Source organism: Heterodontus francisci, chromosome 29 (assembly GCF_036365525.1).
Source record: "Heterodontus francisci isolate sHetFra1 chromosome 29, sHetFra1.hap1, whole genome shotgun sequence".
NCBI classification, from domain to species: domain Eukaryota; kingdom Metazoa; phylum Chordata; class Chondrichthyes; order Heterodontiformes; family Heterodontidae; genus Heterodontus; species Heterodontus francisci.
Window position 1 is genome coordinate 10,563,469 of NC_090399.1, and position 15,952 is coordinate 10,579,420.

A 15,952-nucleotide genomic window follows, 5' to 3' on the forward strand; every position below is an offset into this window, starting at 1 on the left:
AGTTCCAGACTCACTGGAAGTTTACAAATCTGGATCTCGATCCTTCAGCCAATGGGAAGTCTCTCTGTACTCTGTCAAATTAGCTATTAAAATAATGTCCCAACAGTAGTTTTTCAGTACCTGAAATATTCTGCACACTGATACATGTTTATATTTCAGTGCAAGCATAAAATGCAACCAGAGAAACGATCCACATGTGTTCCAAAACACACACAATGAATATAATGAAATGAATGGGCCTGTTTTAGAGGAAACTTTGCATGTGCTGCCCAAGGTAACATTGGGTTATTTACACGTGAATAATTAACCTGTACACTAGACTGTTGCAATAAGTGGATGGCACTGGGGGAAAGTGTCCACGGCAGCGGGGTCAAGATTCAGTCACTTGAGTTTCTTCCAGTCGATGCGTTCAGCCAGTCAGAAGCGGCCAATGTCTCTCAATTAGCTCAAACTTGCTTAACGTCTGAACCGAAGTTTAGCACACGCCGTTAGCCGGCGCTAAGGCAGCTCGTGTCTCCTGGATTCAGCTGTGAGGCTCAGAAAATGTGGCAAGTGTTGATATTGCTCACGATCCACGCAGGTATGCTGGTCATTTTGTATCATTCTTCCAGTCTCCTCCCTTCCCCTGCCGTGGAGACACGGAGGTGTGACAAGGCGATGGCTCAACAGTGGGGCTTAAAGGCAAGTGACCAGAATTGGTGTGGGTCGAGAAAGCGATGGTCGGCAGGCCGGGCAATCTGCAGGGGAGACCCGACAGGCTTGACTTACCCTCTCCTGAGGTCCAGAGGAGTCACTGAACAGCGATGAGAGAGACAGGGGAACCTGAGTGATTCTTTCCCCCAGCCTCAGGGCCATGAGTTGCAGCGTGACTGCAGAGTGCGGGGTTAAAATCTGGATCTGCGGACTGACACCCAGGGCTGCTTTCACCCACTAAGTCATGCTGATTGCATTATTTGTTGTACGTCGCGCTGCTAGAAGAGCACAGAAGGAGGCCATTCGGCCCATTGTTCCGGCTCTTTGTTTTATTTTACAGCACTGAAACAGGCCCTTCGGCCCACCGAGTCTGTGCCAACCATCAACCACCCATTTATACTAATCCCATATTCCTACCACATCCTCACCTGTCCCTATACTCCCCTACCACCTACCTATACAAGGGGCCAATTTACCTGTCAACCTACATAGGGAGGAAACCGGAGCACCCAGAGGAAACCCACGCAGACACAGGGAGAACTTGCAAACTCCACACAGGCAGTACCCAGAATTGAACCCGGGTCCCTAGGGCTGTGAGGCTGCGGTGCTAACCACTGCGCCACTATCCCACTTCCCCTCGCTCTTTCACCACCACCACAACCACCCCACCCCCCCCCACCAGCCCTGCAGTCTTCTCCCCTTTACGTATTGATGGAAGGCTCCTTCTGAAAGTTGCTCTTGTATCTGATTTCAGCCAGTGAATTGTACATCATAACAGCTGTCTGCCTCTATTAGCCAATGGACCTGAAAGCTGTGCCCTCTGCATACCTATATTATCCTGTGTATTTTACTGCAGGTCTTGGAGCTGCTGATGACACTCTCTATATATCCCCCATATCTCTGACTCGCCGGGAGAATGAGACGGTGACATTGAACTGTTTCACTTCCAGAAACCTGGATAATTATTACTTTATCTGGGGATCTGCAAAGCCCGGGGATTTCATGATCTCGTGGATTCTCTATTGGACCCCAGGCTCAAGCGCAGCACTTTACCCGTCCACCGTAACCGATCGATTTACCGGCTTGAAGGACTGGACCAGCAAGAAATTCTCTCTGACAATAAGGGATCTTCGAAAGGAGGATTCCGCCAGATATTACTGCGGCAGCTCAAACACATACTTCCCTTTCAGCACCGATTGGAGCGGCTGTGGAGTTACTCTCAATGTAAACGCCGGTAGGTTTCTCTCTTTCTCTCTCTCTCTCTTTATGGCTGTCTATCTGTCAGGACATCATCACATGATCCAGGCTGACACTTTGCTGCAGTGCCCAGGGGGTGCTGCATGGTCGGAGGTGCCTTCCTTTGGGTGAGAGATTAAACCTGTCCCCCCTTGTCACAGTGCATACCTTAACTTCCTGTTTGGCTACAAAACAAACACACACCAAAAAGTAATGAATTGGTCATGCATCGTTTTAGATTAGATTTGATTAGAGATACAGCACTGAAACAGGCCCTTCGGCCCACCGAGTCTGTGCCGAACATCAACCACCCATTTATACTAATCCTACACTAATCCCATATTCCTACCAAACATCCCCACCTGTCCCTATATTTCCCTACCACCTACCTATACGAGTGACAATTTATAATGGCCAATTTACCTATCAACCTGCAAGTCTTTTGGCTTGTGGGAGGAAACCGGAGCACCCGGAGAAAACCCACACAGACACAGGGAGAACTTGCAAACTCCACACAGCTTCCTTAAAGATTGATTCTAACACCTTCCCCAAGACAGACATAAAGCCAACTGACCTATAGTTACCTGTTTGCTGCCTCTCACCCCTTCTTGAATAGAGGGGCTATATTTGCTATTTTCCAGTCTGATGAAACCTTTCCAGAATTTAGTGAGTTTTGAAAAATTACCAACGCATCTACTACCTCATTAAACACCTCTTTTAAGACCCTAGGATGAAGCCCATCAGGACTCGGGGATCTGTCAGACCCCAGCTCCATCAGTTTGCTCAGTACCACTTCCCTGGTGACTGTAATTTCATCAAATTCCTTCCTTCCACCATGCGATTTACAGCTATTACTGGAATGTTCTTTGTATCCTCTATAGTGAAGACAGAAGTAAAATATTTGTTCATTTCATCTGCCATTTCCTTATTATCTGCTATTAGCTCCTCATTCCCACTCCCTAGAGGACCAACACTCACCTTACTTAGTCTTTTCCTTTTTAAATACCTGTAGAAACTCTTGCTATCCGTTTTTGCATTTTTAGCTAATTTCCTCTAATATTCTAAACACAAAACTAAGCGCGAATGGGTCTTGTGAGTAAGATGCAAAATAGCTTCAAGGGGCCTTGGACAGACCTAGTGAATGGGCAAGAACGCGGCAGATGGAATGTGGAAAATATGAGGTCACCCACCTTGGTAGGAGGAACAGATGTGCAGAGCACCTCCCAAACGGCAAGAGATCAGAAAGTGCAGATGCACAAAGGGACCTGGGTGCCCCCGCCAATAAGTCACCGAAAACCAACATGCAGGTGCAGCATGCAATCACGAAGGCTTAATGTTAACCTTTATTACATGAGGATGACAGGACAGGAGTAGCGAAGTCTTGCCTCAACTGTACAGAAGTTGGGCCAGACCGCACCTGGAGTACTGTGTGCAGCCTTGGTCCCTAAAAGGAGTGCAACCAAGATTCACCAGACTCTATGACTTGTTCCCAGGATGGCAGGACCATCCCACGAAGAGAGACCGGGTAAACCGGGCCCGTACTCTCAAATTTCCAAGAATGGGAGGCGACCTCATCGAAACCCACAAAGTACCCAAAAGGGATGGGCAGGGTAGATGCAGCTGTTTCCCCTGGTTGGGGAGTCCAGAACAGGGGACACAATTTCAAAACAAGGGGGAAGCCACCTAGGACAGAGATAAGGAGAAACCTCTCCACTCAGAGGGTTGTGAATCCTTGGAATCCTCCACGCCAGAGGGCTGCGGAAGCCCAGTCACCGAGCACGTCCAAAGCAGAGACTGACAGATTTCCAAATACCAATGACACAAGGGAGATGGGGGCTTGATTCCCGAGGGAGAAGGGAAATCTGAAACAAAAATATTGGAAATACTCCGCAGGTTTGGCAGCATCTCTGGAGAGAAAAAACAGAGTTAACGTTTCAGGTCTGTGACCTTTCATCAGAAGGGGTAAATAAAGTTGGAGGAGGCTTTCATCAGTTCTATGTTGTAGATTCCCTGTAATTCTATGTAATTATCCTTGTGACATCCTGTGGAGTTGACAGACACTGTAAAAACACAAATTATGAATATATGTATCTATGTGTTCTATCTGCCTATTAATGTATGTATGTATCTTTGTATGTATGCATGGATATAATAAGTGAGAATTCACCATAAAGCTAATTTAATAACTTCAAAATGTTGAGGGGTCTGGACGGAGTAGATAGGAAGAAACTGTTCCTGTTGGTGGAAGGATTGAGAACCAGAGGACACCGATTTGAGGTGATTGACAAAAGAAACAATGGTGATATGAGGAAAAAACATTTGTACACAGCGAGTGGTTAGGATCTGGAATGCACTGTCTGAGATTGTGGTGGAGGCTGATTTGATAGAGGCTTTCAAAAGGGAATTGGATCATTATCTGGAGAGAAATAAATGCAGGGTTACAGGGAAAAGGCAGGTTGGGGGTGGGGGAAAGTGGGTCGAGGTGAGTTACTCGCGCAGAGAGCCAACAGGGAGACAATGGGCTGAATGGCCGCCTTTTGTGTTGTAACCATTCTTTATAATTCTATAATAGCAATTGGTTTGGTAACACACATTGAGAAAACGTGTGCTAGCTATTTAGCATATGTTAATGATAAAGAAAAACGACTTACATTTCTCTAGCACCTTTCACGACCTCAGGACATCCCAAAACATAGCCAATAAATACTTGTGGAACATAGTCACTGTTGCAATTTAGGAAATGCAGCAGCCCATTTCACACAGTGAGCTCCCACCGTTATTTTGTGAAGTTGATTGACAGAAGACTGGAGATAGCTTCTCTTCTCTTTGAAATAGTGCCATGCAATCTTTTACATCCACCTCAGAGAGCAGACAGAGCCTCAGAATGGTATCTTATCCAAAAGTCAGCACCACCATGTCCACCTAGATTTACATGATCAAGTCTCTAGAGTGGAACTTGAACCCTTCACGTTCAGGGACAGAAGTGCGACCACCTGAACTACAGCTAACACCCTGCAGTCTCCTTTTATTACATAATTATCCCATTAGACCCACTAGTGACATTCCGTCAGCAAATCAAATCTGGCCCATTCATTTTTTAATGAATGTAATTACAAATAATTTGTTCTCCTACCTTATACCCTATTCAAAAACATTTGTTTTGAACACCTATTGTAGAAACTGCATGATTTTCCTTTTCATTTGATTTTACATTAGCCAGTTGAATAGCGGAAGAGGCCCGCAGGGGTGAATGGCCAGCTCCTGTTCCAGTTAAAACATACTCACCTGTCATATACTAGAGTCACTGAGTCATAACAGCACAGAAGGAGGCCATTCAGCCCATCAAATCCATGCCAGCTCTTTATAGCGCCATCTAATCCGTCCCATTTCCTCGCTCTATCCCTGTAGCTCTGTAAGTTTATTTCCCTCAAGTGCCCTTCCAATTTCCTCTTGAAATCACTCGTCGTCTCTGCTTCCACCACCCCTGTGGGCAGTGAGTTCCAGGTCATTACCACTCGCTCAGTAGAAAAGTACTTCCTTACATCCCCCTGCATCTCTTGGCCCAAACCTTCAGTGTATATCCCCTAGTCCTTGAACCATCTGCTAATGCGAATGTGACCCTGTCTTTTTCACCAACCACAGGACAATGATTTTCAGCGTGGATCAGTTAGCAATGATCAGAATTGGATTCTCTGGCTAATTTTCCCTTTCTTATCATCCAGGAAATCTCAGTAGCTGCAAACGCTGACCTCAGGTGACTGCGCCATACTTCAAGGAGGTCTCCTGGAATCTCTTTGATCTGATTTAATGCTGCACCACGCAACACATTTACTCCCAAAGCCATCAGGAAAGCCCAGATTTAATAGCAATAATATGTTAATGTGTTGTCAGCTTTGAGTTATTGAACGCAGGGGTAAATCCAAGCTTGGCACAGTAAATGTTGTCAATATTTGTGTCAGGTTGTATTTACACGTGGTTGCTGGTGGATTAGTTACCATTTTATTTCCATTTCAGCTGCCTCACCGTCCTCTCCATTGGTTTATCTCCACAATCCACACCCCGAGGACATTTTTAAACAGAAGAACATCTCACTGCTCTGTGTGGCAGAAAACTTTTACCCGGATGATATTTCCATTTCCTGGCATGTGGATGGTGATCAGGTTCATTCGGGGGTCTCACATTCTGCTTCCCTATTGGGTGCCAACGACACCTACACAAAGATCAGTAAGCTGATCATTGCTACATCTCAGTGGATCACAGGGTCTGTTCACAGCTGCCAAGTATCACATAAAATGCTACCTTCACCAATCACCAAACACATAAGTAGCACTGGTAAGTTAAACACCAAGTTTTTTCTTTAGAGATACTATGGGGTAGAAATTCATCTCCAGCGTTCGAACTATGGAAAACAGTGAGTGGCCGATTCCGTAGACCACCAGCCCTCCAACCCGATCATTCTGCACCACTTGTCCAAGATAATTTCCAAATTCTTTGGTTCTCCTCGTCTGTGTTAAAGCAACGTTACTAACACTGGATGATAACTCATCCTGGAACTGTGCAGTAGAGCAATCTGAAACATGACAAGGCCCATGGAGGGTATGTTTATCATGGAACGTTTCCTTACAGAGAGGGTGATCACCAGCTGTTTGCGAGGGAAAGTGACTGGGTTCCAGACACTGGATTTATTTCAGAAACAACTCCAATTCCATAATGGGATGAGCATAGGGTGGATATTTTTGAAAGGAAGGTGCAATAAAATTGGCTAAAACCCAATCCTCCAAGAACTTAGCGGGAGTAATTTTAACTTTCAGTGATGGGATAACATGGGTGATATCAGATGGACCACTCCTGAATTTGTGTGAATTAATCATGGCAGTTGCAACTTTAACCTGAGCTTGCCAGCTGGGAATGCCACCAGATCTCAGTTTTATTCTCCAAGGATTTTGATAGAGAATAAAAGTGGGCAGGGTGTAAAAACCCCTGTCAGTTCCTGATGGGTGAGTTAGTTAGAATTGCCTCCGACATTCAAGTATTTAGTTTGCATTTGGTTGTTCTCACTCGGATGCTAAGTTGATTTGACATCCTGACATGACACCTATCTAATTCTGATTGTTACTTAGAGCGATATCCAATGGCACCAATGGTGTATATTTTACCACCGAGGTTTGAAGAAATTGACATGACGACGAAGGCAACACTCATCTGTCTGGCGGCTGGGTTTTATCCAGTGGAAATTTCCTTCCGGTGGTTCATCAATGGCAGTCCAGTGGTTGACAATGTCAAGAGCTATCCACCTGTTCTAAATATAAATGGTACCTATTGTGCCCAAAGCGAGTTGATTACATCTGCTCAGACGTGGAACCTTGGCTCTGTCTATTCGTGTGAGATCCAGCATGTTTCAGTGCCCGATGGGATCATTCAAACCATCAATAAAACTATGGGTAGGCAGAATCTGTTCCAATGCTTCTCCTTTTTCCCTTCACTGTTTGGTTATAAAATGGAAATTTATGTATCCTAAATCTGACAAGTAAAAGGATAATCCTTTGACTTAATAACTAAACATTGCCTGCTGTATAAACAACAACTTCTATTTATATACCACTTTTAATGTAATAAAAAAAACCCAGTGCTCTTCACAGAAGCATTATGAGGCAATATTAGACACCAAGCCACATAAGGCAATATTAGGGCAGATGACCAAACTTTGGTTAAAGAGGTAGGTTTTAAGGAGCATCTTAGAAAAAGAACAAGATGTGAAATGGCAGAGGGGTTTAGGGCCAAGGCAGCTGAAGGCATGGCCACCAATGGTGGAGCAATTAAAACCAGGGATGATCAAGAGGTCAGAATTAGAGGAGTGGAGATACCTCAGAGGGTTGTGGGGCTGGAGGAAATTACAGAGATAGGAGGCCATCAGATTTGGAAACAAGGATGAGAATTTTAAAATCAAGGTGTTGCTTGACTGGGAGCCAATGTAGGTCAGAGAGCACAAGACTGGTGGCTGAACAGGACCTGGTGCGAGTTAAGACACGGGCAGCAGAGTTTTGGATGACCTCAAGTTTACAATGGGTAGAATGTGGGAGATCAGCCAGGGGTGCTTTGGAATAGGCAAGTTGGGAGGTAACAAAGACATGACTGAGGATCTCAGACCATATGAGCCAAGAGAGGGATGAAATGGGGTGATGAGACGGAGGTGTAACAGGCATTCTTAGCGATAGCGCCGATGTGTGGCTGGACGCTTATCTCAGGGTCAAGATTTATTTTATTTGTTTCATGGGATGTGACCATCACTGGCAAGGCCAGCATTTCTTGCCATTCCCTAATTGCCCTTGAGAAGGGGTGGTGAATTGCCTTCTTGAACCACTGCAGTCCAAAAGGTGTGCGTACACCCACAGTGCTGTAGGGAAAGAAGTTCCAGGTTTTTGACCCAGCGACGGTGAAGGAACAATGATATAGTTCCATGTCAGGATGGTGCGTGGCTTGGAGGGGAACTTGTAGGTGGTGGTATTCCCATGCATCTGCTGCCCTTGTCATTCTAGGTGGTAGAGGTCGGGGGTTTGGAAGGTGCTGTCGAAGGAGGCTTGGTGATTTGCTGCAGTGCATCTTGTCGATAGTATACACTGCTGCCACTGTGCATCGATGGTGGAGGGAATGAATATTTAAGATGGTGGATGGGGTGCCGATCTAGTGGGCTGCTTTGTCCTGGATGGTGTTGAACTTCTTGAGTATTGTTGCACTTGCATCTATCCAGGTAAGTGGAGAGTATTCCATCACACTCCTGACTTGTGCCTTGTAGATGGTGGACAGGCTTTGGGGAGTCAGGAGGTGAGTTACTCGCCACAGGATTCTTAGCCTCTGACCTGCTCTTGTAGCCACAGTATTTATATGGCTGGTCCAGTTCTGTTTCTGGTCAATGGTAACCCCAGGATATTGATCATGGGGGATTCAGAGATGGTAATGCCATTAAATGCCAAAGGGAGGTGGTTAGATTCTCTCTTGTTGGAGATGGTCATTGCCTGGCACATGTGTGGCCCAAATGTTACTTGCCACTTATTAGCCCAAGCCTGAATGTTGTCCAGGTCCTGCTGTATATGGACTCGGCTGCTTCAGTAGCTGAGGAGTTGTGAATGGAGGTGAACATTGTATAATCATCAGTGAACATCCCTACTTCAGACGTTATAATGGAGGGAAAGTCATTGATGAAGGAGCTGAAAATAGTTGGGCCTAGGACACTACCATGCATAACTCCAGCAGTGATGTCCTGGGACTGAGATGATTGACCTCCAACAACCACAACCATCTTCCTTTGTGCTAGGTATGACACCAACCAGTGGAGAGTTTTCCCCCGATTCCCATTGACTCCAGTTTTGCTAAGGCTCCTTGAAGCCAAGGATAAATATGACACCAAGGTTGCGAAAGGTTTGGTTTAGTCTCAGACAGTTGCCAGGGAGAGGAATGAAGTTGATAGCTAGAGAATGGAATTTGCAGCGGGGACCAAAGAAACTGGCTTCAGCCTTTCCAATATCGAATGCTAGGAAATTTCTGCTCAAGAAGTACTGGCCTGCTTATGGCCATGAACATGAAATCAGGAATCCACTAAAGATGTGTCTAGCACATTGGGTAGAAGGGGTGGGATCACATCAGGGAGTGGAACTGAATATTGGACACCGATAACAGATGGTCAATGCATGGATATTGGTGGGGTTGGATCATTAATGCATGGATATCGAGGATGATGTATAATAGATAGTCGATGCTCAGATATCAGGTGGATGGATAACAGATGGTTAATGCATGGATTTTGGGGGGGTGGGGGCTGGCGGGCAGCCATAAAGACAGGGCTAAATTGTGGCGAGTCGAAGAGACTTAGTAGTTGGCAGGAAAAAAGACAGAGGCGCAAGGGGAGAGCCAACTGTGCAACAGCCCCAACAAACAAATTTCTCTGCAGCACCTGTGGAAGAGCCTGTCACTCCAGAATTGGCCTTTATAGCCACTCCAGGCGCTGCTTCACAAACCACTGACCACCTCCAGGCGCGTATCCATTGTCTCTCGAGATAAGGAGGCCCAAAAGAAGGGGGGTTGGGTGGATAACAGGTAGTCAATGCACAGATATTTCCGGGGTGGAGGGCAGATAACAAGCAGTCAATGTGCAGATATGCAGGGGTGAACAGATAACAGGCAGTCAATGCAAGAATATAAAACTAGGCATATAACAGACAGTCAATGCACGGATATCCAGGAATTGAAGGGGGGGGGGGGGGGGGGGGGCGGAGCGGCAGATAATTGGCGGTCAGTGCACAGATATTATAGGAGTGATGTATAACAGGCAGCCAATGCAAGAATATCGGGATGGGGGGAGCGGGATGTTTCGCAGGAGGCCAATGCACGGCTATTGGTGGGGAATGGATAACAGGTGGCTAATGCACAGTTATCGGGGCAGGTATGTCATACAGGCAGCCAATGCACGGATATCATGGGGGGGGGAGTATATATTACAGGCAGCCAATGCATAGATATTGGTGTGGGGGGGAATGGATAACAGGTGGTCAATGCACGGATATCATGGGGGAATGTATTACAGGCAGCCAATGCATGGATATTGGGGGGTGGGGTAATGTATAACAGGTGGCGATGCATGAATATTGGGGGTGGATGTATAACATGTGGCCAATACATGGATATCAAGGAGGATGTATAACAGGCAGCCAATGTATGGATATTGTGGGGGATGTATAACAGGCAACCGAAGCACGGATATCACAGGGATGTACAACAAGCGGCCAATGCACGGATATCGTGGGGATGTATAACAGGCAGCCAATACATGGATATTGGGGTGATGTATAACAGGCGGCCAATGCATGGATATCAGGTGATGTATAACAGGCGGCCAATGCATGGATATCAGGTGATGTATAACAGGCGGCCAATGCATGGATATCAGGTGATGTATAACAGGCAGCCAATGCATGGATATCAGGTGATGTATAACAGGAGACCAATGCATGGATATCAGGGGGGTTGTATAACAGGCAGCCAATGCACGGATATTGGGTGGAGTTATAAGAAGCAGCCAATGCACAGATATCGGGCGGGGTGTATAACAGGCAGCCAATGCACAGATATCGTGGGGATGTATAACAGGCAGCCAATGCAGGGATATTGGGGTATTTATAACAGGGGGCCAATGCACAGATATCAAGGGGATGTATAACAGGCAGCCAATGCAAGGATATCAGAAGGACAGATTGCAGGCACTCAAGATCAGCTTTAAACCACTATGCAATTTTGCAGTAATTTGGGGATCCCTAAAACAACTGTAATACGTCTTCCAAATGACAAAATATCTGTTCCTTTTCCTGCAGCACAACATTACGATATGGAAGTTGCAATCCAAAGTTATAATTTCCAATTGCACAGCTCATATTGACAAGACGACTGGGTGAGAAAGGCTAAGTTACCTAATCATATAAACCAGACACTGTTTTAAGTGCTGCAAAATTAGGCTGGTACAGTAAATTTGCATTGTAATAATGGGGTAGAAATTCATCTTGGGCAGTAGAACATTAACACACATCCCACCTCATATCAATGCATTGACTGCCTGTTACACATCCCATCTCATATTCATGCATTGACCATCTGTTACACATCCCATCTCATATCCATGCAATTACCGCCTGTAACACATTCCACCTCATATTCATGCATTGACTGCCTGTTACACATCCCACCTCATATCAATGCATTGACCGCCTGTTACACATCCCATCTCATATTCATGCATTGACCGCCTATTACACATCCCACCTCATATCAATGCATTGACAGCCTGTTACACATCCCGTCTCATATTCATGCATTGACCGCCTGTTACACATCCCATCTCATATCAATGCATTGACCGCCTGTTACACATCCCATCTCATATTCATGCATTGACCGCCTGTTACACATCCCACCTCATATCAATGCATTGACAGCCTGTTACACATCCCGTCTCATATTCATGCATTGACCGCCTGTTACACATCCCGTCTCATATCAATGCATTGACCGCCTGTTACACATTCCACCTCATATCCATGCATTGACCGCCTGTTACACATTCCACCTCATATCCATGCATTGATCACCTGTTACACATCTCTCCTCATATTCATGCATTGACTGACTGTTACACATCTCACCTCATATTTATGCATTGACTGCCTGTTACACATCTCACCTCATATTCATGCATTGACTGCCTGTTACACATCCCACCTCATATTCATGCATTGACTGACTGTTACACATCCCACCTCATATTCATGCATTGACCGTCTGTTACACATCTCGCCTCATATTCATGCATTGACCGTCTGTTACACATCTCACCTCATATTCATGCATTGACCGCCTGTTACACATCCCGTCTCATATTCATGCATTGACCGCCTGTTACACATCCCACCTCATATCAATGCATTGACAGCCTGTTACACATCCCGTCTCATATTCATGCATTGACCGTCTGTTACACATCCCGTCTCATATCAATGCATTGACCGCCTGTTACACATCCCCTCTCATATTCATGCATTGATTGCCTGTTACACATCCCACCTCATATTCATGCATTGACCGTCTGTTACACATCCCGTCTCATATACATGCATTGATCGCCTGTTACACATCTCTCCTCATATTCATGCATTGACTGACTGTTACACATCCCACCTCATATTCATGCATTGACCGCCTGTTACACATCTCGCCTCATATCAATGCATTGACTGCCTGTTACACATCCCGTCTCATATTCATGCATTGACCGCCTGTTACACATCCCACCTCATATCAATGCATTGACAGCCTGTTACACATCCCATCTCATATTCATGCATTGACCGTCTTTTACACATCTCACCTCATATCAATGCATTGACAGCCTGTTACACATCCCGTCTCATATTCATGCATTGACCGCCTGTTACACATCCCGTCTCATATCAATGCATTGACCGCCTGTTACACATCCCCTCTCATATTCATGCATTGACTGCCTGTTACACATCCCGTCTCATATTCATGCATTGAGAGCCTGTTACACATCCCGTCTCATATTCATGCATTGACCGCCTGTTACACATCCCGTCTCATATCCATGCATTGACCGCCTGTTACACATCCCGTCTCATATACATGCATTGATCGCCTGTTACACATCTCTCCTCATATTCATGCATTGACTGACTGTTACAAATCTCACCTCATATTCATGCATTGACTGTCTGTTACACATCCCACCTCATATTCATGCATTGACCGCCTGTTACACATCTCGCCTCATATTTATGCATTGACTGCCTGTTACACATCTCGCCTCATATTCATGCATTGACTGACTGTTACATACCTCACAACATATCCGTGCATTCATCGCCTGTTACACATCTCACAATATATCCATGCATTGACTGACTGTTACACATTTTTGGCAGGAAAAAAGACAAAAGCGCAAGGGCAGAGCCAACTGTGTAACAGCCCCGACAAACAAAGTTTTCTGCAGCACCTGTGGAAGAGCCTGTCACTCTAGAATTGGCCTTTATAGCTACTCCAGGCGCTGCTCCACACACTACTGACCACCTCCAGGCGCTTATCCATTGTCTCTCGAGATAAGGAGGCCAAAGACACATCCCACCTCGTATTCATGATTTGACAACCTGTTACATATCCCGCATTATATCCATGTATTGATCGCCTGTTACACATCCCGCCTTATATTCATCCATTGACAGCCTGCCATATGTTCTATCTCAGTTCCACTACATCAGTGGAATTCACTATCAGGTGGGCAACCAGTGTGAAATCATCCCTTCTACCTAATGTGTTAGACACATCTCCAGCGGATTGCTGATTTGATATTCATGGCTATAGCAAGTCTAGTCAATCAATGAAAATTGTCTCCAATTGTATAGTTATGTTATGGCTGCGAGCACCTTGATGGACAATATCCATTGATTAAGTATCTTATTTATGCTTTAACAGAAGTTGTGTTCCGTCAACCGACAATAACCCCCATCAAGCTGCAGTCAGATGACACTCGCCGGCTACAAACAGTGACACTGGCCTGCTTTGTGTCAGGGTTTTATCCGGCTGATATTTACGTGACCTGGAGAACTGAAAGGGGTATGCAAGTGCTGGGCAGCGTGACAAACTTCCCAGTGTTGCGGGACACGAGCGGGACGTATAGTACGGTCAGTCAGATGACCATCCCCCTATCAGACATGGATCACACACTTACATATGTGTGTGTAGTTGGACACGAGTCTCTTACTTTTCCAATAGAAAAATGGTTTCAAATAAGGTAAATTCCTGAACTCGATGGATTTTGAAAATGTTTTCGATCTTGAAAATAGTTCTATTCTGGAGTTGACTAAATGACACACAAGGCTACTAACAATTAAGGAATGTCAATACTGCGGCTATCTTTTTGACCTCTCCCTTGCCCTGTGATAGTGGTGATGAGAGTTTAAATTTTCCACTTACCTGCAGAATCCAGTTTATCTGCCTGGGATCACACAACCCTCCATGACAGTTTCTATTTCCTGTCAACCTGCCCCAATCTCACCATCCCTGCCTCCGATCTCCCATCCCTCCCACCTAACTCTGGCCTCCCACTGCATATCCAGGCCTCCGCTCCCCACTCCCCTCCCCCATTACACCCCATTCCACCAATCAGCCCGGGGTGGTGCAGTGGCTAGCACCGCAGTTTCATAGCTCTACTGATCCAGGTTCAGTTCTGGGTACTGCCTGTGCAGAGTTTGCAAGTTTTCACTGTGACCACGTTGGTTTCCTCCCACATACCAAAGACTTGTGGGTTGATAGCTAAATTGGCCATTGTTGCCCCTAGTGTAGGTAGGTGGTAGAAGAATTGAGGGAAAAATGGATTAATGTAGGATTATTATAATTGGGTGATTGATGGTCAGCACAGACTCATTGGGCTGAAGGGCCTGTTTCAGTGCTGTATGACTCTGTGACCTCCAGCCTATCAATCTGGCTGGCTGTCATGGGGAAACAGAGAGAAAAAAAAAACACATTAATCACATCCTGCTATTTAAATTTGACAGGGTCTGAGGGAAACCCATTCTTTCAGGTTTCCCAAACTCAATCCAGCCCCCGCCACTCACTCCCTACCTCAGCCTCTATTTATAATGCTAGGGGGTCTCATTGGAATTTTTTTTCAATGGCTTTATCACATTACAGTGTAGAGTTTAATGGTCATACTCACTTGTGACACTCTCAGCTTATTACATCCGCGTAGAAATTAAGTTATAAATTCAGTTCCATCAATTAGCTTCTTATGAGTTTGTTATTGAACCAATTCTTCTCTTTCAGTTGATGATCTACTGATGAAGAATCCAACCGCCTGAAATTTTCAACAGTCTGAATCAACTAAGTACCGGAATGACATTCATAGTTAAAAATGTTTGTAGTTAACATGTATTTTATCCGCTTGTTATAGATACCTGATGTCAAAATAATAATAATAATATTGCTCCTTGGAGATTTAACTCAATATTCTGTTAATAAAAAATGGACAATTTTAGCTTATGAACTACTGACCTCTAAGGAATAGGAATTAATCTTGGAGATGTTGCAAGCTTCAAATAAAACATCAAACATCTCTGCTAAATTGTTTCTTAATAATTCTAAGCAGCTGATTTGAAGGTTGACATGCATGAATGTACCGTTAATATACATAAATTAGTGCACAATATAAATCGATTGTATTAGTGCTATAAGGAGGCTGGAATTCACTAGAAGAAGTTTATCAAATAACCAGGCAGAAGAAGTGAAGAAACCAGTGATTGAGCAGAAAAAAATGAATGGTTCAATTTATAAAGAAAATGATATGCTACTTTCTACTACATTCTGTCAGTATGTTCAATATCAGTTGCTGCAGTGCAGTGGTTTTGATCATGGGGTGTGTGATCCTTCCAATTGGGTATCCATTTCTCCTCTTTAACCAGTTGGCAGA

The 15,952-nt window shown here is 44.9% G+C and overlaps 1 gene segment (V, D, J or C); it reads left to right on the plus strand.

Annotated features, from left to right (window-relative positions):
- Positions 1–340: 340 nt before the first annotated feature.
- On the plus strand, positions 341–15,598 carry LOC137346113 (Ig gamma-2A chain C region-like). The segment is given in 6 exon segments: positions 341–580; positions 1,550–1,927; positions 5,944–6,261; positions 7,050–7,370; positions 13,960–14,278; positions 15,310–15,598. Coding segments are annotated over 6 exon segments (1,377 nt in total).
- Positions 15,599–15,952: the final 354 nt, after the last annotated feature.